Source organism: Sapajus apella, unplaced genomic scaffold (assembly GCF_009761245.1).
Source record: "Sapajus apella isolate SASKATOON/1434 unplaced genomic scaffold, GSC_monkey_1.0 scaffold50, whole genome shotgun sequence".
Lineage (NCBI taxonomy): Eukaryota > Metazoa > Chordata > Mammalia > Primates > Cebidae > Sapajus > Sapajus apella.
This window is the reverse complement of record NW_022436990.1, coordinates 13,219,143-13,240,978: the sequence shown is the minus strand read 5'-3', so window position 1 is coordinate 13,240,978 and position 21,836 is coordinate 13,219,143. Positions and strand designations below refer to the sequence as shown.

Below are 21,836 nucleotides of genomic sequence, written 5' to 3'. Positions count from 1 at the left end.
AATTTGTCTGCTACTACTCTAAAGTGCTTGATAACAAAAGTAAAACAGAAAGAATAATACATCATATTTAGAAATGCAATATTAAAAATCCTCATGTATTTCTGAACGTTGCCACAGGGCAATAGGACTCATAAAACATATTACATTATTTACCAAGCAGCCTGGCTATGAGTTTAATATGAATTATGGCATGATTTCCCTGAATAATTAATTCAGTGTTCAGAAACAGGAAACTTAGAAAACAACACATCTAGTCCTTGGTTTCAGGAGGTGAGGTGCAGTAAGCAAATGTCAAAAGAGCCAAAGGAAAGGAAAAAGGAAAACCCAGCCAAAGCAAGTGACTTCTTAAAAAAAAATCAAAGCTTTTGCTTTTATAGTTTGTTTAACAACTAGCAATCCTATAGACAATAGAAAAATAATTACTTTTGTCTGGCATAAAAGTTTTGTTTATAGGATCCATCTACACAATAAAATTGTGGCAATCCCAGGACCTCGAACAACTGTAGGCAAACAATTAAGACAAAAAGAGAACTAGATTGAATCAAAGCAAAGTGAGTGAAACAAAGACAAATTGAATTATAATTAGTGTATCCAAGTATGGGGCTCTAATCGAGTGGAGGAACTTGAAGAAATGAAGTTGAGAATCTGTAATGCTACCAGACTTCCTGTAGTCAAAGAGATAGTAAACAAAGACGGCAGGAGAGAAGAAAAGAGCAACGTAATCCACGTTTTCAATAATTACTCTCTTTTTAACAAAAATAAACAGTAAAATTTTGGACATCATTATCATTCCATTGAGCATCATTGTAAGGATCTCCACTCTAACTGTTAAGTACTCTGGTGCTTTTTTAAAAACGTAAAAATATATCTTTTTTTTTTTTTAAATCTGTTTGGATAGGCACAGTCCTATTACTAACTTCCAAATCCTAAACAAGAAATACAAATGCGAGCAAAGGCAAATACAGCCACTTCTGAGGAACTGAGTTAACCAGCGTCACATGGCATGAGCTAACCTGCTCTAACTCCTGGGCTCTGGCTTCCTCCTTGGCCTTGGCTTACCTCATAGCTATTGGACTTTTAACTTTAATAAGACAATGACTTCTTAGCCCTGGTGTTATTTCTTGGCTTCAACACATTCTGTACATCCGTAGCCCTGACAGCTAATTTAGCTTCACTGTTGGTGAGTTTCTTGTTTGCTTTTGCCGCTGTCCAAATGATTCAAAGTGCTGAATGACACCATGTGTATGTTGCTAGGGGCTGAGAAGAGGGCAGTAGGAAACAACAAGTCAGGAGACATGATTGGAACAGTACTGGGTGTAGACACAGCCAATCTAAGGGAAGCTTTTTGTTTCCCTTTCTCATGTGGACAGAGCTCCAACGTCTCCTCTTGGAGCTGAGTTTGATGTATGCTTTCTATGTTTTTTTAAAAATCATATGCCCAAGAATTCTTCAAATACAACTTCTGCTCTATGGATAAAGCAAACGTATAAAAGTATACTACCTGACAAGACCACTTCAATAAGATCGCCTTCCTGTATATCACTGGCCGTTTTCACCAGCTGAAGGATGTTTTCAGAGGTAGGGTCATGGCGAAAAAGCAGGATCTTATCATACATTCCATAGAAACCACATTCAGGGAACTGCAAATACAAATAGCATGAGAGTTTAAACGTCAAAATCCTTCCAAATATTTTGTTCTAAATATTTCAGGACACAAATAGAAGCTAATTAGAAAAGTTCAAAGTATCTAGATCATTAATTTGTTTTTTAAAAAATGGTAGGGTTGATATTGGGAAGACTCCAAATCAGAAACAAAGAAATTACATAGATCATGGGGGCAGTGGTCAAGTGGTTTTCTAACTAGAGAGCAAGAAAAGAAGAGAATATAAGATAAGATTAAAAGAAGTTCTGGCAGTAAAGTGGTCAAGGTGGGAAGAGGTGTGCACTTTCACATGATTTAGGGCAACCCAATAACATAAAAATGGCAGTCGCTTTATTCCAAATTCTATTACACATAATAATGGCAATTTGTTTGCAAAAACCTGGGTCTCTCTGTTTTGGCATATTCAAAAATAAGAGATGACTCAATAAATCTAAACATACTCTGTATGTGAGCAGTAGCTTTATCTAGGCCCTTTGATCAGGAGATCGGGGAGGCAACCCAACTCTCCCTTCTCCTGCTGCCCCTACTACATTCCATTTGGTTTTCATGCAATCTATCAATCCACAATCTCATGAGCAGTGCAAGAAAGGTCCATCTGCAGCAGCATGGAGGGTTTTCATTAAAGCAAACAACCTAAGCTAATTTGGTATGTAAAAAGGGCCTTTTTATTGTAATGACTTTTTCACATAATTATTGAAGATTGCTATTTCTGCCATAAATTGACATTTGTAATGTAGTGGGAAAAGATGCAAACTCAGGGAAAGAGAAAATTATCTTTCTGCATCCTGGAACTGATGAGGGATCTGACACTTATGTCAATATAGGTGGACTTTAAGAAACTGCTTTTGGGAAGAAATGTCTAGAATCTATTATATTCTGGAGATAAAAACAATACAAGTCTCTTTCTTTTTCTTAGTCATAAAATTAGGAGCTAAATTTATGTGAAACATTTTATATGAACTAAAAATAAATATGAGAACATCTTCTTGCTCTTAGGAGTCAGTGCTGATGACCAGGCTTAAAACTATTTCTGCATGTCACTTAGTGAAGTTAACTTCCTTAAAAACATACACACACACAACAGCTGAAATGATGTCATTGCTTCTACTGTGTTAATTAAAAGAAAAAAAGACGTAGTTCACTTTTTCTTGGAAATATCTCCAATAATACTAGTAAAGCACAAGAAAACAAAGAGAAAATCAAAATAGCATTTTCTCTGCTTTAAAAACAATGCATACCTCATGCACTATTTTAAAAATTAACTTTATTGAAGTATTACATGACATGAATTGGATATAAGTGGATAAATCTACAAGTTTTGACAAATATAAATACTCATACAATGAAAATCACAATGAAGCCATGAGATATTTTCATCAACCCAAAAAGTTGTATTGCAATCTATGCAACCCACAATCTTAATCTCAGGCACAGATCTACTTTCTGTCACCCTTGTTTGCCTTGTCTGCCATAGAATTTAAGGTAAATGAAATCACACAATATGTTATATGTACTCTTTTCTGGCTGGCTTGTTTTTCTCATTATAAAGTTTTTGAGATTCATTCATACATACTGCTTTTGAGTTCTATCTTCTTTTATTACTTATTAGTATTTCATTAAATGGATCTAGCATAATTGTTCATCTGTTCACCCACAGATTGAAATTTTTTTTTCCAGTTTGCAGCTATTACAAATAAAAATGCAATGAACATTATGTACAAGTGTTTCAGTGGGTACATGTTCCCATTTCTTATGGGTAAATATCCAGAAGCAGCATTGTTGGGTCATACAATAAATGCATGTTTGAGTTATATGCCTCTCCTTAATAAATATAACACCACATTATGTTTATAAGTATAGCTTTATCTTAAGCTTGCAATTCAGGTAGTGAGGGCCTTCCAATGTTTTTTCCTTTTCAAGATTGTTTTGGATACAGGATCCCTAAATTTCCATATACATTTTAGAAATGCTTTGTTGATTTCTACAAAAAGTTCTGAATGAGTGGCCAATAGAGTGGCCCATAAAGCTCACTCAATCGTGTATTTCTTTATAGACCATGCTTTTGCTAATATATCTTTGCATAACTGAATATAACACAGATTTTTCTCCTATATTTTATTCTACACATTGCATTGTTTAAATTTTTACATTTGAGACGACTATGATCTACTTTGAGGTAAGTTTTTAATAGGGCAAAATATACGGATTGAGGTTCACTGTTGTGCAGACTTGGTATTTCTTCCTTAAATGTTTGGTAGAATTATCTGCTGAAGCCATGTGAACCCGAATTTTCCTTGCTGGAGGGCTTAAAACTTCGTATTCAATATCTTTATACTATACTTTAGACCTCAATTTCCTCTTAAGTGACTTTTGGCAGTTTGTTTCTTTACAGAAAGCCATCCATTTCATCCAAGTTGTCAAATTTATTGGCATAAAGTTATTCATGATTCCCTTACTATCCTTTTAATAACAATACAGATTATAGTGATGTCTCTTCATTAATTTCTTATATCATTTCTTTTTTTGTTTAGTCTGGCAATAAATTTGTCAATATTTTTCAATTTTTCTCGTAATGAACCAGCTTTTGTTACATGGGTTTTCTCCATTATTTTTCTATACTTAATTTCATGGGTTTCTTTTCTTATCTTTATTATTTCCTTTCTTTAACTTTAATTTGTTCTTTTCTTCCTAGATTCTTATGGTGGAAGCTTGTATTACTGATTTGAGAGATTTGAGACTGTTCTAATATGATCATTCAATGCAATAAGTACTTCAGCAATATTTCACAAATTTTGATAAAGCTGTATCTTTATTTTTTTAACTCAAAATATTTTCTCTCACATCATACATAAAAATAAACCCAAAATGTATTAAAGACTTAAATATAAGATCTAAAACTGTAAAATTACTAGAAGAGGTGGAGACAACTCCCTGACATTGTTCTGGACAATGATTTTCTTTTAGTATGACCCCAAAAGCACAAACAAAAAAAGCAAATAAAGACGAATGTTGTGACATCAAACTAAAAAGCCTCTGCACAGCAAATGAAACGATCAACAGAGTGAAGAGACCACCTGTAGAACAACTCAATAGCAACAAAACAAATAATCCAATTAAAAAAATGGACAAAGGATCTGAATAGACATTTCTTAAAAGAAGATATACTAATGGCCAACAGGTACGTGAAAAATTGCTCAATATCACCAATCAGAGAAATGCAAACTAAAAACCACAATGAGATATTATCTTACCCCCGTTAAAATGGCTACTATAAAAACAAAACCAACAGATAACAAATATTGATGAAAATATGGAGAAAAGAATGTAAATAGGTACCATCACTATAAAAACATTATAGAGGTTCTTCAAAAATCTAATAATATAACTACCATATGATCCAGCAATCTGACCTCTGGGTATCCATAGGAATATCCAGAATTGAAATGAGGAACTCAAAGAGATAACTGCATTCCCATGTTCACCACAGCATTATTCACGATAGCCAAGATATGGAATCAACATGAGTGTCCATCGATGAATAAATATATACAGAAAATGTGGTGGACAGATACAGAATAGAATACTACTCAATCTTAGAAAGAAATACTAACATTTGGGACAACATGATTTAACCTGGAGAATAGTATATTAAGTGAAATAAGCCAAGGACAGAAAAACAACTACCATATGTGGAATCTAGAAATGCTGAATGCATAAAAGCACTGAGTAGAATAGTCATTACCAGGGGCTAAATGGTGGGTGAGTAATAGTCAGGGTGATGTTGGACAAAGGATTTAAAATTTAATTTAGGAGAAATAAATTCAAGAGATCTATTGTATAATGAGGTGACTATAGATAACACTACATTGTATTTTTGAAAGTCACTAAGAGTGTAGAAAAATTTAAGTGTATTCACCATAAAAAAGGTAAGTATGTGAGGTATGCATATGTTAACTACCTTGATGTATCCATTCCACAATGTACACATATTTCAAAATATGATTCTGTATATGGTAAATATACACAATTTTTGTCAACTAAAATCATTAATTAATTTTAAATATATATAGTCTAATTTCCCTTGTGAATTTCTCTTTAACTCATGGATTATTCAGAAGAATGTTGTGTAATTTCCAAATACTTAGATTTTTTTCCAGATATCTTTAGATTCTTAATTCCTAGTTTAATTCTGTTAAGGTCCAAATCCTACCTTGCATAAATTTGACACTTTTACATTTCCTAAGATGTTTTATGGCCCAAGAGGTCAAACTTGGTGAATATCCTATGTGCATTTGAAAATAATGTGTATTCTGCTGTTGTTGGGTGGCAAGTTCTATAAATGTCAATTAGATTAAGTTTATTGATAGTGTTTTCAGATTTTCTATTTGCTTAATGTTCTGTTCTATAAATTAAATATTGATGTCTTCACATACACTTGTGGATTTTTTTTCTCTTTTTCCTTTCAATTCTATTATTTGCTTTAAGCATTCTGAAGCTCTGTTAGTAGGTGTGTAAACAATGAAACTTGGTACATTTTCTTGAAAAATTTATCCGTTTCATATTATGTGGTGTCTCTCTTTAAATTTGGTATTATTTCTTGTCCTTCGTGACAATACAACCATTTTAAACTTCTTTAAATGCCATGCTTCCGTGGCATTATGTTGTCATTCTTTTAATCTCTGTGACTTTATAAACTTGTTGTACACAACATATATATATCTTCCTCATCTTTTTGTGCAGTCTGACAATCTCTACCTTTTTCTTTCTGGTTTTTTTTTTTTTTTTTTTTTTTTTTTTTTTGAGACCAAGTCTTGCTTTGTCGCCCAGGCTGGAGTACAATAGCACAATCTTGGCTCTCAGAAACCTCAACCTCCCAGGATTAAGCGATTTTCCTGCCTCTGTCTCCCTAGTAGCTGAGATTACAGGTGCACACCCACCACACCTGGCTAATTTTTGTAGAGATGAGGTTTCACCATGGTGGCCATGCTGGTCTCAAACTCCTGACCTCAGGTGATCTGCCGACACTGGCCTCCCAAAGTGCTGGGATTTTAGGTGTGAGCCACTGTGCCTAGCCAACAATCTTTACCTTTTAAGTTGTTTCTATCATTTATATTTTAATGTATGTGCAACTAAGGTTATCACCTTTACTTTTTTGTTGTTTGTTACATCTGTTTTTTGTTTCCTTTTTTCCTTTTCTATATTATTTGATATTGAGAATTTGTTTGTACTTTACTTCTTTTTATCTTCGTGCCTGGTTTATCACCCAGCTGTACTTCCTTGTATAATGATCTTATCCTATTTCACATACAACACAATGACATTAAAACTGTATAGTTTCATTTTCCTTCTTTCTTCCTTTATGCTATTTTTCTGTCTTTTAAATACACAAATGTTAGAAAAACTGAAATAGAATACTTTTTGCTTTAAACAATTATCTTTAAAATAAATTTTAAAATAAAAAATATTTTATTTTACTATTTCTGCCACTCTTTAGGGATTCGTATAGATCCAAGTTTTCACATGGTATCATTTTCTTCCATCTGATGAATTTTCCTTAGTATAGCTTGATGACAAAAATTTTTCTCAGATTTTCCCTCTCAAAGTTATGCCAGATGTAGGTGACAGGGGGATGGAGGCAGAAAACCACAAAACCACATTGCCATGTATGTACCTATGCAACAATTCTGCATGTTCTGCACATGTACCCTAGAACCTAAACCTAAAGTGAAATTATATATATATATATATATATTTTTTTTTTAAAGTTCTTATCTCATTTTTTTAGAAAGCTATTTTTGTTGTATATAGAGTCGTATGTTAATGCTTTTAGTCCTTTAAAATGTAATTCCCTTGTCTCTTGCTTTGAATTATTTCTGATGAGACGTATAGGTTATCTGATCCCCTGTTTGCAAGGTTTTTTTCTTCACTAATTATTTTAGTGTTTTAATCTTCATCAATGACTTTAAGCTATTTGATAGTGATGTGCCTTAAAGTGATTTTTGTTGTTGTTGTTATTGTTTATCTTGGTTGAGGTTCACTGTGCTTTGATCTATAGGTTTATAGATTTCATGACATTTAGAAAGTTTTTACCATCATTTTTGTCTTGTTGGGAGGTTCAGTTTAGATAATTTCTATTGCTGTATCTATAGGTTCACTGATGTTTTCTATTGCAATGTCGAAACTACCATTTAAGTATATGGTTCTCACACTGCTATAAAGAAATACCTGAGGCTAGGTACTTTCTAAAAAAAAGAGGTTTAATTGACTCACAGTTCAGCATGGCTGGGGAGGGCTCAGGAAACTTACAATCAAGGCAAAGGGGAAGCAAGGCACCTTCTTCACAAGGCAGCAGGAGAAATAAGGAGCAAAGGGGGAAGAACCCTTACAAAATCATCAGATTTCCTAAGAACTCACTTCTTATCATCAGAACAGCCTGGGGGAAACTACCTGTGTGATTCAGTTACCTCCACCTGGTAATCCTCTTGACACATGGGGATTATGGGGATTACAATTCAAGGTGAGACTTGGTTGGGGACACAAAGCCTAACCATATATACCCAGTAAATCTTGCATATAAACATTATATTTTTCAGTTCTAAAAGTTGTGTTTGGATCTTTTATGTGTTCACTTTTTCTCCTGAGTATGTTCATGTTTTCATTTAAATACTTGATTTTTCTATCAAGTCTATCACCTTTATCATTTCTGCTCTGTTTAAATTAACTGTTTATATTCTGGTTTTGAGTCATACTTTCCTGCTTTTCTGGGGGGGGTTGGACTCTTGCTCTGTCACCCAGGCTAGAGGGAAAAGGCATGATCTTGGCTCACTGCAACCTCCATCTCCCGGATTCACGCAATTCTCCTGCCTCATCCTCCCAAATAGCTAGGATTACAGGCGCCTGCCACCATGCCAGGCTAATTTTTGTATTTTTAGTAGAGATAGAGAAGACTTTTTGTCATATTGGCCAGACTGGTCTCAAACTCTGGACCTTGTGATCTGCCCACCTTGGCCTTCCAAAGTGCTGGGATTACAGGTATGAGCCACCGCATCTGGCCTCCTGCTTTTTTATATGTGTACTTTGTAAGTTAGATGCCTGATATTATAAATTAATATGAGCAGTTGGACTTTGTTGTCTTTTCTTAATGGATATGGGTATTTGTCTTGGCAAAACATTAATTGCAGATCAGTTTTATCCTTTCAAGGCCTATTTTTAAGCTTCGTTAGGACAGCTCTATAACAATCCCTTGTTCTAGGGATTTGCTTATTCCTAGTACCAACGACTCTTTGAACATTTCCAAATATTCTCCCAAGTGTTTATGGAACGTCCTCCTATTTGCTTGATGGAAACTCAAATGTCTCTCAGCTCTATGAGAGCCCTAGGAAGTGATCATTTCACAGCTTCCAACAGCTGCTGTTTCTCCTGCCTTATAGAGTTCCACCCTATGCACACACAACTGCATTCAATCAAATACTAAACTACATCCTTACATAGATTTCTGGAGCTTTTTCTTTGTATAAGTCCAACCTTTCCATTATGACTCCGCCAAAATCCTGTTGGCTTGGTCTCTCTGAGCTCTTATCTCTGTCTTCTTTAAGCAGCCAGACAATTAGGCTCTGCTTGGGTTCTCACTTTCTACACTAACACTCTGGATCCTGCCACTAGGCAGGAAGCTCAGGTGTTTGTAGTACTTATCTTGTCTGTTTACCTTTTTCTGAGGGATCACATTACTGTACTGTATATTGGCCAATGTCTAAAACCGTATTTTATAAATTTTGTATTGTTTCCCTATTTGTTTAGAGCAAGAGGACATGTCTCAAACCAGTTATTTCCCATGCAGTTTCAAAATAGAGAACCGTAATATTGCCTACTCAACACTTTGACTATTTAATTCTATGCAAACTGCATTTTCCAAGAAAAGTGAAAGAAAAAGGCAATTTCCATAATTGGTAAGAGTGCATTTTTAGGATTAGCAATAAAATGAAATAAAAATATGAAATGTATGAATTATATAACTCTCAGACTCCAGTTTGAGCTACACTGGGTGGAACTTTAACAGTTAAAAAATTGGTCCCTGATTAGAAAACAAATACTTATTAAAATGCAGGACTTTAATTAAGACACAGGTCCTTTTTCCATATCCTTTCCCAAACCTTGGGTAGCTAATTCTCATTTAAAAGAGTAGAAAAAAACATTCAAGGGATTCATTGTTTGGGCTAGGGTAAGAAAATAACAGCTGGAGAGAAAGATGAAACATTGCTCAACTTTTTAGCGACTTCTAACTCATGTGTTGTCAATTTGCTTCTGTGATTCAAGAGTCAGGTGGGAAAACTAAAGAGGCTCAGGAGACAAGGGCTCTACCAGCTCAACACCATTCCAGTGCAGTCTGGTCTCATTCACATGCCTCTTGCTTTCTTCAAGGACCTCTCTATATTCCATTTCTCTGTTTCTGTACTGCTGACATTTGAACCTCACATTCTGTGTTATGCCTTTTTGTAAAACGACAGTTACAATGTAATAAATAATGTGGTGTTCAAGTCAGGCTTAAGTGCCTCACATCCTAATTATTATTATGTTTCTTTCTAAGGGTGGCTGAGAAGACATTAAAAAAATTAGGTAGAATAATACCAAAATATGGTGCACATATTAAAGCTATCATTTAAACATTATATTTTTCAATGAAGATAGTGTTACAAGTGATCATAAAGGCAATCTGTGCAATATCAAAATGACTAAAGAATGAATATTCTCTCTTCTATATCCATCTTACTGGTTCACAGACATGGCTCTTTTCCCTCCAAGCCATTCAGAAACAGGTTGTAGAGGCCTATGAAGTAGGTCACACATATGAACACAGAGGCCTAGCTTCTGAGGACAGTTGTCATGGTAGCAGAAGCTGAAGATTTACATTTTTTAAAATTGTTCCTTTTATTATTAAATAAAAATATGCATATTGGTCTTTAACTGTTAAGAGAAAAATCTTAACAACACATCTGCCTAAACAAGCTATATGCAATAAAACTTACCAAAATCTTACTTTAAAATGATGTCCGGATGGCTAAAAGTATACTGAGAACAATGCCTGACAACTGAAAAGAAAACATATTGGGGGAACACACTCAGAACAGCATGCCCTAATTTGGTCATAATCATCTATTTTTATGTGAAGGTGTGTGAGCTTTGAAATCTGAAAACCCTCATTAAACTAAACAGGCTTTCAGAAAGGTTCAGAGGCTTGTAAACTCAGCTGGAGCTTATTACAAGATCAGTTGTGTGTTTCTCAGAGGCTTTGTGGTTGTGAGTGCAAACATCTGAGATAAGTGATTTCAAGCTCTCTCCAAGCTTGAATCTAACAAAACTGGCCACTGTGAAAATATGGCCAACAATCCAGGCACTGGTCCTAAGCTTGTTAATTCCACCCTATGCTGGAAACCTGTATGCTGTTGTGTGTATCATTTGGCATTTCTGACCACAGAGCACAATTTACTGTTACATTTCACTATAAATTCATGGTTGGCCTGACAATGTGCTCCAGAGTAGAATAAATACATGTTTTAATGAGTAGCTGAAATGTGACCTGGCCAACGGGAAACCTAAGGAACAAAGGGTGCTTTTCCATAGTTAGGCCAATCACAAAAGGCAAGCAATACTAGGAACAAATTAATCCATGACTCAGTCAAGTGGAAAAAAAGAGAAAGAGAGACTATGGCCCAATTAGGAAATGAAAATACTCTGGCAGTTTACTTTTGCTAAAAGGTGAGGATTCAACAAAAGTCCTGAAATTAAATTATTCTGGTCAATAATGCAATATATCAGGCAGTTGGATATTGCAGTCTTAATAAGTATGATTCTCAAGTCGTTTTCCAGGAACTCTTCCTTCCCACAATAATTAGTGACATGACTGTTGGCTCTTAATGACCAAAGAAATTTAAAAGATACTTTCACTTTCTAATAGGGCTGAAACCCTCTTGAAGTGTTGTCCCAGGAGTAGATGGACAATAAGGACACATTGTGTGATCAACTGTTTTAACAAGAGTGCTTAAAAATTGGGTGAAAATTTTCTCTTTTTTGGTGGAGTGGTTCTAGCATTCAGCTGTAAGGGACAGTCCAGAGTTGTTTTGAAAGTGGTAGATCCCGAGGTCTACTGGATCATTCAGACCCAAGACAGTAATCACAAACTTGTATTATTAACTTCTGTCCAGGAAATAAAAACATCCCCTTTTTAACCACCTTTACAATTAAAAAAAATCATTTAATATCAGTATATCAATGAAAAAACAGCAAATACTTATTGAACTGGGTGATTATCACATACACAGCATTATAGCTGTAACAACAAAAATGTATGGGATGTTAAGTTTAAGCCCACCAATAGCATTAACACTAGAGTTCCACTTAGAAACCACGTTATAAAGTATAAATGAAAGGAGGAAAAGAAATGTGAATAATCTATTATTATTTGGAGACATTTATGAAGTTTCTTCAAGTTTGGGTACAGGATTTTATTTAATAATTTTTCCACACTGTGACCACATAGCTCTGTATCTGGTTTCTGAATGTAATCTTAAGAAACAGAAACCAGAAAAATAAGACTTTCCTTTTCCTTCCCTTTATTCCACTTTTCTCCCTCCCTTCTCCACCTATGCCAATTCCTTACCATCACCACCACCTCCTGCCAAAGTAGGCAGAAAATGAATGGTGTTCTACCATACAATAACTAAAAGCCACCATCGAAGACAGGGCTTTGCCATCTCTCCTAGCGACAACTTACACTTCAGATTCTTGGTTGAATTACAGAGGTCTCTGTCCAGAAAATCTGATTTTTGAAGATAAATCTGTAATACCTATTACCTATTTTCATAAAATATTCTTTAAAATATTTTAACTTTTTTAAATTTTTTGAACCCATTTTACTTTGTTATTTTCTGGGCCACAGACATGCTGTTCAAATGCAGGTAACTGAGAAAATCTCACACCTTGCCATGCCCCTTCTGTAGTTCTTTGTTTCACACCAGTAACTGCAATAATGTAAACTTCTGTTCCACAAGCCCAATACTTCTTCTTTTTTTTTTTTTTTTTTTTGAGACAGGGTCTCACTCTGTTGCCGAGGCTGGAGTGCAATGGCGCAATCTCGGCTCACTGCAACCTCTACCTCCCAGGTTGAAGCGATTCTTCTCCCTCAGCCTCTGAAGTAGCTGAGATTACAGGTGTGCTCCACCATGCCTGGCTAATTTTGGTATTTTTAGTAGAGACATGGTTTCACCATGTTAGCCAGGCTGATTTCAAACTCCTTGCTTGAAGTGATCCCGCAGCCTTGGCCTCCCAAAGTGCTGGGAGTACAGGCATGAGCCACCACGCTGAGCTCCAATTCTTCTTTTGAAAAGGAATGCCTAACACCAGGTGTCTATCAACTTCAGAAACCTTCAAGGTCCAAATTTAGAAACACTAAAGTCACTCTAGTTAGTCTTCCTCTCTTCACTGTATTGACACAATAACTTCATTTTCTCATTCAAGACAGGACTTGACTTTACTCCACTCTGTTTTCCTAAAGGCAGAGCTAGAATCTGACCCATAGACTATCTTCTGCTTACATTTTTTTTTAACCACTCTTCTTACTATTAAGTTCAAAATCTGATTGTTTAAAAAACTATTTTCATTCACAATTTTAAATTTGGACCTTAACTTTAATCCCTCTATTTCCATTACAGAAAAAATAAAATAAAATAAATGGGAAAAGATATGTAAGACAAAAAGAAATGTGTTTCACTAAAGAAAGGTCTGCTTGGAATCTTTTGAAATTAAAGTTTTGACTGAATGTGAAATGGAAGATTTTGGTTACTGGATTCTAAAGATTGTTGTACTACAAGATATAGAAATATGCTTCTAACTTGAACTCGCTTAACCTTTTGGGAATAAAGCCAGATTATAAATCCTTCTTTCTTGGGCATACAAATATGTTGATGTTTTGTATCAAGTATTGCTAAAGAAGTCTAATAAATTACAGGTTTCTCTTTAAGGCAACAGATACCAGAAGTGACTCAGTGAGATACTTAATAATTGGCAAAAAAAAAAACTTCTTTTATTTTAATTTGAATAACATGTCATCTATTAAAAAGATAAAAGCAATCAAATGACTTAATAAATCATTAACTCTAATGCAGCAACTTCTGTGTATAGACTTCCTGGAGGTAGTTTAAATCATAATTTTGCTGTATATAACTTTTAAGTTTTAAAATAAATGTTCATATCAAGCAATTACAGGAGGTAATAATTAATGAGAGCCTCACTACGGTTGTGTAAAAACATATTATCATGCATTATACCCTGACAGATTACTAGTTAGTGATAGCTATTAGAAGTCTTAGTAGACACTTTGAAATTATTCACACAACAATAATTAGGCATGTGGATGTGCAGCTTGGAAATGAAAAAATGTACTTCACACTTCACAATCTTTGTCTCACTCTGAATAAAACTGTCACTATAGCATAATGAAGATTTTTTTAATTTCAAAAAGGCTAAATGTTTGTTAACAAATTAAAAATAATAGACACATGTACTGAACAAAACGAAGGCTATGACAGCAACTAAAAATGTTTAACCAAAAGTTAATAATCATTAACTTTAGAGAAGAAAACTCATTTTAGAGATGAGTAAGTTGATGTCCAGAACATATAAAGGAATGTATTCAAGGTGGCAGTGCTAGGTAGTCCCAGAATAATAGCTAAGAGCTAGCCTCTTGAATCTTATTCCTTGATCTTTCCTCTCAGTTCTGCTTCTCTTAGAAAGGAAATACAGAAAGAATGGCCAAATGTCCAGCAAACAGTGATTCAGAACTGAAATCACTGAGCACTTTTCTTTGCCAGAAAGCCCTGGACATAGGCTTTTGGATTTTGAAGAAAACCAAAGTAAATGATTTAATGAGCTCTGTAGCAGCTGTTCCTGGCTATCTTCAGTTCTACTATTCGACCCAGAAATCCCATTACTGGGTATATGCCCAGAGAACTATAAATCATTCAACTATAAAGGCATATGCACATGAATGTTCATTGCAGCACTATTCACAATAGCAAAGACAAGGAAGCAACCTAAATGCCCATCTACGACAGATTGGATTTTAAAAACATGTGGTACATACACACCACAGAATATGATACAGTCACAAAAAAGAACAAGTTCATGTCTTTTGCAGGACGGAGCTGCATGCCATTATTCTGAGCAAATTAACAGAAACAGAAAATCAAATACCACATCTTCTCCCTTATAAACAGGAGGTAAATGATGAGAACTTATGGACACAAAGAAAGGAACAACAGACACCAGGGCCTAATTGAGGGTGGAGGGTAGAAGGAGGTAGAGGAACAGAAAAAAAGTTCTTAGTACCTGGGTAAAATTGTCTATACAAAAAACCCTCATAATATGAGTTTGCATATATAACAAATCTGCACATTTTAATTTTTAAAATAAAAATTAAAAAATAAAGCTCACTGTGACTATTATAACTGTTTATAAACTTGCCTTTCAATCATATTTCTATATTTTACACATATATGTATACATATATGACATGTCATATGTATATACTTGCAAATATACTTATACTTGTTTGTATGTTTATGACTTCACTGACTGTCTTCCAGGACCACTGCAGGGACTGAATGAATAAACATATGTAAAGTAATTACAATCGGGCCAGACCCAGCGTAAATACTTCATAAATGTTTCTTGTTATTGTAAGTAGCCATGACCTTGAGAACTTCTTCTAGGCCACTCTGTTTCGGTTAAAAAACTTCAGGTAAGGAATGACATAGCCACATACATTAGGCACACTCAGTGGTCTGATATTTTTCCTTGGCTTCTATAGCTTCAATACCACTCACATGATTTCAAATTGGCTCTACCTAAGTCCCCAAAACTAAAAAGGCTAAAAACTAAGGTTTTCTTAACTTCCATTTTATTAATTTTAATAATATATATATTCATTATCTCTATATATCTTGTTTTTCATCAAAATTAACCTATATTCAGTGAAAAATTAATTTTTTAAAAAAACCCTTTCTTTTGTTAATATTATGACATTTTTGCATTAATCCACGTATTGTGCTAGAATCAAACAAAGGCCATAGATTTGGATGCTGGCATTGGTTCAGTAGAATTCCATTGTTCTGACTGTGCTGCAAATGATCTGCTGGTTCCAAGGATAAAAATCTCATTTCCCGAAGCCAGATCTCCAAGGAGCTGGTGTATTTCTTTCTTCTTTGTACTGATAAGAGGGCAGGGCATCTGATTTAAAGGATCAAAATGAAAACAATTTCTCTCATTTACTTTGATGTTCTTTGAGACAGGGAAGAATTTTTTCTCCTCTTGTAAGATCTATATGGCTTCTGCGAAAAAAAATGCTGTAGTATGTAGGAGAGGAAGAGAGAGCTAAAGACAATAAAACCACCTGCCACCCCAACATAAGTGGCATTTATTATTTTGGTCTTTCCATTGACTCCCAATGGCCAGATGTCCTCAGCTAAACTAACGGCCAATAGCAGATTTTGGACCTGCCTACAGAGACCTTTCTATGCTTATATTAAAAGGATATCTGCAAAAGTTCCATGAATATCTGTGATGTTTGGGAACTAGATTCAGGTTAGTAGGTCATAGAGAAACGTCTCATACTTTCAGCAAATCTGACTAATAGTCTGTTGCTGTCTCTCTTAAAGGCAGATATAATTTGCAAAGACTAAATCTAAAGAGCAGTGAAAAAGATCAAGTTACACTTTAGGCCATGAAAGGCCGAAATAAAGAATAAGATACTGAAAAAAAAAATCTATAGATGTTCATGTTCTTTGCTTCAGGATACAGTAAAAAAGGAATATCAAGGTAAAATATTACACTGTGACTATGCATAAAATAGTGAATTCCTTTCATTTTTCATACATATAATCAATAAATACATATCTATGCTAATATAAAATAACTTCAATTTTGTTAGAGAAACAATGGCAGCTTACCTATGAGAATGTATTATTACCTTGTGACATAAGTTATTCCAATAAAAGTCTGTATCTTCATTTTATTTGGTAACTGGGAACACAGTAATAAACAATACAGACAAAGAGCCCTTACCCTCATAAAGGTCTGAGATATGCCTTGTTTTCCCTGCCTAAAATTCGTGCGTTTCATAAGATTGCCACAGTCAATCCCCAAAAAGCTAACATCTTGACTTTCTTCATCTTACTCCCTTTATATTTCTGTAATCCAATTTCCTCATAATCACAAGAGTGTAAAGGAGCGAGAGTGAGAAATGTTTTAAGCAAGACATTTTGAGAGAAGTTTCTTTGCCTTTAAAAAGGGCAGAACAAATTGTCTCTGTTTGCAGATGACATGATTGTATATTTAGAAAACCCCATCATCTCAGGCCGAAATCTCTTTAAGCTGACAAGCAACTTCAGCAAAGTCTCAGGATACAAAATCAATGTGCAAAAATCACAAGCATCCCTACACATCAATAATAGAGAGCCAAATCATGAGTGAACTCCCATTCACAATTGCTACAAAGAGAATAAAATACCAAGGAATACAACTTACAAGGGATGTGTTCTCCTCTTCAAGGAGAACTACAAACAACTGCTCAAGGAAATAAGAGAGAACACAAACAAATGGAAAAACATCTCAAGCTCATGGAAAGGAAGAATCAATATCATGAAAATGACCATACTGCCCAAATCAATTTATAGATTCAATACTATCTCCATCAAGCTACCACTGCCTTTCTTCACAGAATTGGAAAAAACTACTTTAAATTTCATGTGAAATCAAAAAAGAGCACAGGAACGGAAAATCAAACACTGCATATTCTCGTTCATAAGTGGGAGTTGAACAATGAGAACACATGAACAAGTGGAGGGGAACATCATACTCTGGGGCCTGTCGGGGCACGGGCGCTGGGGGAGGGATAGCATTAGGAGAAATACCTAATGTGGATAATGGGTTGATGGGTGCAGCAAACCACCATGGCACGTGTGTACCTATGTAACAAACCTGCATGTTCTGCACATGTATCCCAGAACTTAAAGTATAATAATAAAAGAATCTATAAATACATACATACATACATACATACATAAAATCTCCACACAAGCTCTTCGGAGGCAGGGATCTCATCTTATATCACTTTAGTACCTTGTCAGCACTATGTTCAAAATCAGCAATAAATGAATGTTTTCAGGAAAAAATTTAAAAAATAATAAAAGAAAATAGGGCAGGACAAACTCCTCTTGAGAGAAATCTAGTTTACAACTGAGATACCTGAGAAATCTAGGCTTGTGAATAGGCCAGCAACTGGAAGTTCTCAAAAATCTTTATTGTTTTCTAGAAAAAACTGGGAGTGTAGAAGAGGCTGGCTGCATGAGTGTGTATCATTTCATCTAGATTTAGTCATGGTACAAATTTCCATGCCTTTTCACTGGAAGGGAAAGAAAGGATGTATATAAAAATTAAAATTGAAACATTTGAATTAAACATGGTATTTTATATATCTAGAGAGAGAGAGAGAGAGAGAGAGAGAGAGAGAGAGAGAAAGCTAGTTTGAACACAGAGAACCAACAAGACGAGAACCAAAAACAAATGTGATGTCTCACTCTAAATTCATAGAACATAAAATTCATTAGTGGAGACAAGAACATGTTAGGAAATAGAACATCTTGTCTCACAAAACTTCAAACACAACAATCAAAATTCAGATTGCAGACAAAACATTCAAGATATATTGCACTTCAAATTCCACCCCATTTATAGAAATACTCCTCACAAGAAGGATCTGAGTTCCCTGCATGCACGCTCCCTTGAATAGACTCCAGGCAGGCTGTCTGCCCAACCTCTACTCTCAAACCCCTCTCTTTAAACTGCCAATCAATGCCCTTCACATCGCCAGCTTCACGGGTAATTCTATTTCCTCACAGACATTTTAGCAGCATGTGACCCGGTGGATCACTCCCTCTTTCAAAAAACACACTTTCTTCTCTTGATTCCAGAATAGTGTATTCTTGTGTCTTTCCTCTCACTGGACTGGCCATCACTTTCAGTCACTTTTACTGAACCCTCTTCTTTCCAGTCTGTACACAGATGCTGGAGTGTTTAGGACTCACTCTTCAGAAAGTTTATTTTCTCTATTTGTCATCACTCTCTTAGAGGATCTCATCCAGTCTCTAGACTTTAAATATCATTTATACTCAGGTGACACAAATTTCTAACTCTACCATTGAGGCTCCCCTTAAAACACAGACTCGTCTATCTAACTGATACACCATCTCTGCTGAGATATATCTATAAGGTATCACATATTAATATGTTCAGAACAGAGGTCTTAATTATCAGCCCCCACTGCCCCTCTTTGCTGCTCTCTTCTCAAGAAATGTAACTAACATCCAGTTGTTCGGTTAGAAACCCTGGATTTATTTTTGAATTTTCTTTTTCTCTCTCACATATCTAATCTGTCAACAGATCTTGCTGCCTGTACATTAAAAGTACAATATACTCCAAATCCAAAGTTTGTTAGCATCTCTACTGCTGTCTCCCTAGTCCAAGCCATGATCTCTCCAAAATCCTAATAACTGCACAAGCCACCTGCCCCTACTCTTGCCCTCAGCAGTCTACTCTACACAGAGGAATAATTGGAATCATTCTTTTTTTTTTTTTGAGATGGAGTTTTGCTCTTTTGCCCAGGCTGGGGTACAATGGTGTGATCTCAGCTCACGGTAGCCTCTACCTCCTGGGTTCAAGTGATTCTCCTGCTTCAGCCTCCCGAGTAGTTGGGATTACAGGTGCCCACCACCACACCCAGCTAATTTTTTGTATTTTTAGTAGAGAGGGGGTTTCACCATGTTGCCAGGCTGGTCTCGAACTCCTAGCCTCAGGTGATCCACCCGTCTTGGCCTCCCAAAGTGCTGGGATTACAGGCGTGAGCCACCACACCTGGTATGGAGTTATTCTTTTAAACATGCATCAGATCAAAGCCATCCAACAGCTTCCCTTCACACATAGAATGATCCCAAAGTCAACCAGAGCTCATAAGCCCTCAACGAAGCTATTACATCTCCACCCTCATCTTCTTCTACCTCTCTTCCTCCACTCTGGCCTTATTACTGTTTTTCAAATAAACGATTCCACTTCAGGGCCTTTGTGTCTGTGGCTCCTCCACCACCCCAGGATTGCGACGTTTTTCCTCTATATTCACATGGCTAATTCCTCATTTTGCTCAAGTGTCATCTCCTTAGAGAGGCTTTCCCTGGCCATCCACAAAGAAAATAACAGTTCCTCTTACTCATTTCTGTTGTCCTGCTTCCTTTAATCAGATAAGTCATCACTACCTATATTTCTATGATATGTCTATCTTTTACAAAAAAGTATTCTGTCTCTTAACTCAAATATGGGTCCATTAGAGTGGGGACTTCTTCCATCCTAGTCACTGTTTTATCCCAAGAGACTAGAACAGCATCAGGTACATAGTACATGCTCAATATATATTGTTGAATCAATAAATGAATGGGTAAGTAACAACATGAGCTGTTTTATCTCACAGATTATTAAAGGAATTAGTTAATTATTATTGCTATTATCTTTGAGACAGGGTCTTGCTATATTACCCAGGCTGGAGTGCAATGATCCAATCATAGTTCACTGCAATCTTCAACTTCTGGGCTGAAGCAATCCTCCTGCCTCAGCCTCCTGAGTAGCTAGGACTACAGGCACATGCCACCATTTGCCCGGGCTAGTCTCAAACAGCTGGTCTCAAGTGATCCTCCTGCCTTGGCCTCCCAAAGCACTGGGATTACAGGTGTGAGTCACCTGCACCATGCCCATTTTTTAAAACATTACCAACCCAAGCAACACTGCAAACAGGCTCATATTTATAAATAAAGGTTTTAGGCTTCCTCTATCTGGAGACATTTTAAGAAAATGATATCTAACTATCTATAGGTTTGAAGAGACTATCTCTCTTCCTATTCCAATTCCACAATTAAAACATTTCAATGTCCCTGTATTTACTGGGACAGTCTGTTCCTCTTCAACTCTTAAAATAAAAGCAGTCTTTATTTTTAGAAATCAGGATTTCCTTTTCCTGCAGAGGTTACAGCTCAGATACATTTGTGCACTCAAATGTTTACGATGACTTTGGCAGACTACTCACACTAAAGCAGTGTACTTCCCCAGTGTGGAACCTCCAGGTCTCCAAGGGCCTCATTCTCATTTTTGGTGCCACTGTGAGAATTTCCTTCCTTGCCTTATCAGAGTATCTTGACCTTATCACCTCTAGAAAACTTTAGTTAGGGAAAATTGAATGCGCTTATTCCTAAAATCAGTAGACAACCCCACCATCTTGGCATGGTTCACCTTGCTAATTTATCTACTACCACCCATCACTCTCCCCTCAGTCACTCTTCTCCAGAATCTTCAACCACCAAGCACCTGGATTCATGGCCTTTGTTCTTACTGTTATCTTGGCTTAGAACATTCTTCCACATAAAAGTCCACTGGTACATACTGTCATCTGATTCAGGTTTCTGTCCAAATATTCTTCTATTATTTATCTCATTGTGTATGTATATCATCTCTCTGCTTATTAACTTGTGAGCTCATTTGAGAGGCGTGCTTTGGTTCATTGCTGTATCCCCAGTACCTAGGACCAGGCAAAGCTCAGAGCAGGCAGTCAATAAACAGTCGTCAAATGAATGATCAATAAGTATCTGGCATATTTTTATCATCCTTTCCCAATCCTGTTCATTATTCACTGAATGAATTTTCACTTAATTCAGAACCTACTGAAAGTAGCCTATTTTGATACTGATATTAGAATATAATTTCATTTCTCAGTTATAAAATGATTCACTTTATTGATTTGGAAAACATGACTGGAATGCAAACAAATATTACTCACAGCTAACAAATATTAATATATTTTATTAATTTGTAAATTGACATATTTTAAGCATCTGTAATTATGTTTCACTACTTCTCTGGAATAATTTCCAAATTTTATTCTACAAGATTCTATTGTCAGTATACTGTAAGTGATTTAAACGTATAGCTTTAAAAAGTTACATTAAAAAAGATTACAAATCCTTAGAATGTTCCTAACACAAAGAAATGATATACACTTGCAGTAATGTATACCCCAATTACCCAA

General features: G+C 35.6%; 1 protein-coding gene across 3 annotated transcripts in view; it reads right to left on the bottom strand.

Annotated features, from left to right (window-relative positions):
* The window catches only part of PRKD1 (protein kinase D1), a 347,836-nt gene that overhangs the window by 148,292 nt on the left and 177,708 nt on the right, over positions 1-21,836 (bottom strand). For all 3 annotated transcript variants that reach the window (XM_032242645.1, XM_032242647.1, XM_032242646.1), the window contains exon 2: positions 1,502-1,640. In XM_032242645.1, coding sequence (XP_032098536.1) covers positions 1,502-1,640 — 139 coding nt within the window. The remainder of the gene's footprint in view (positions 1-1,501; positions 1,641-21,836) is intronic.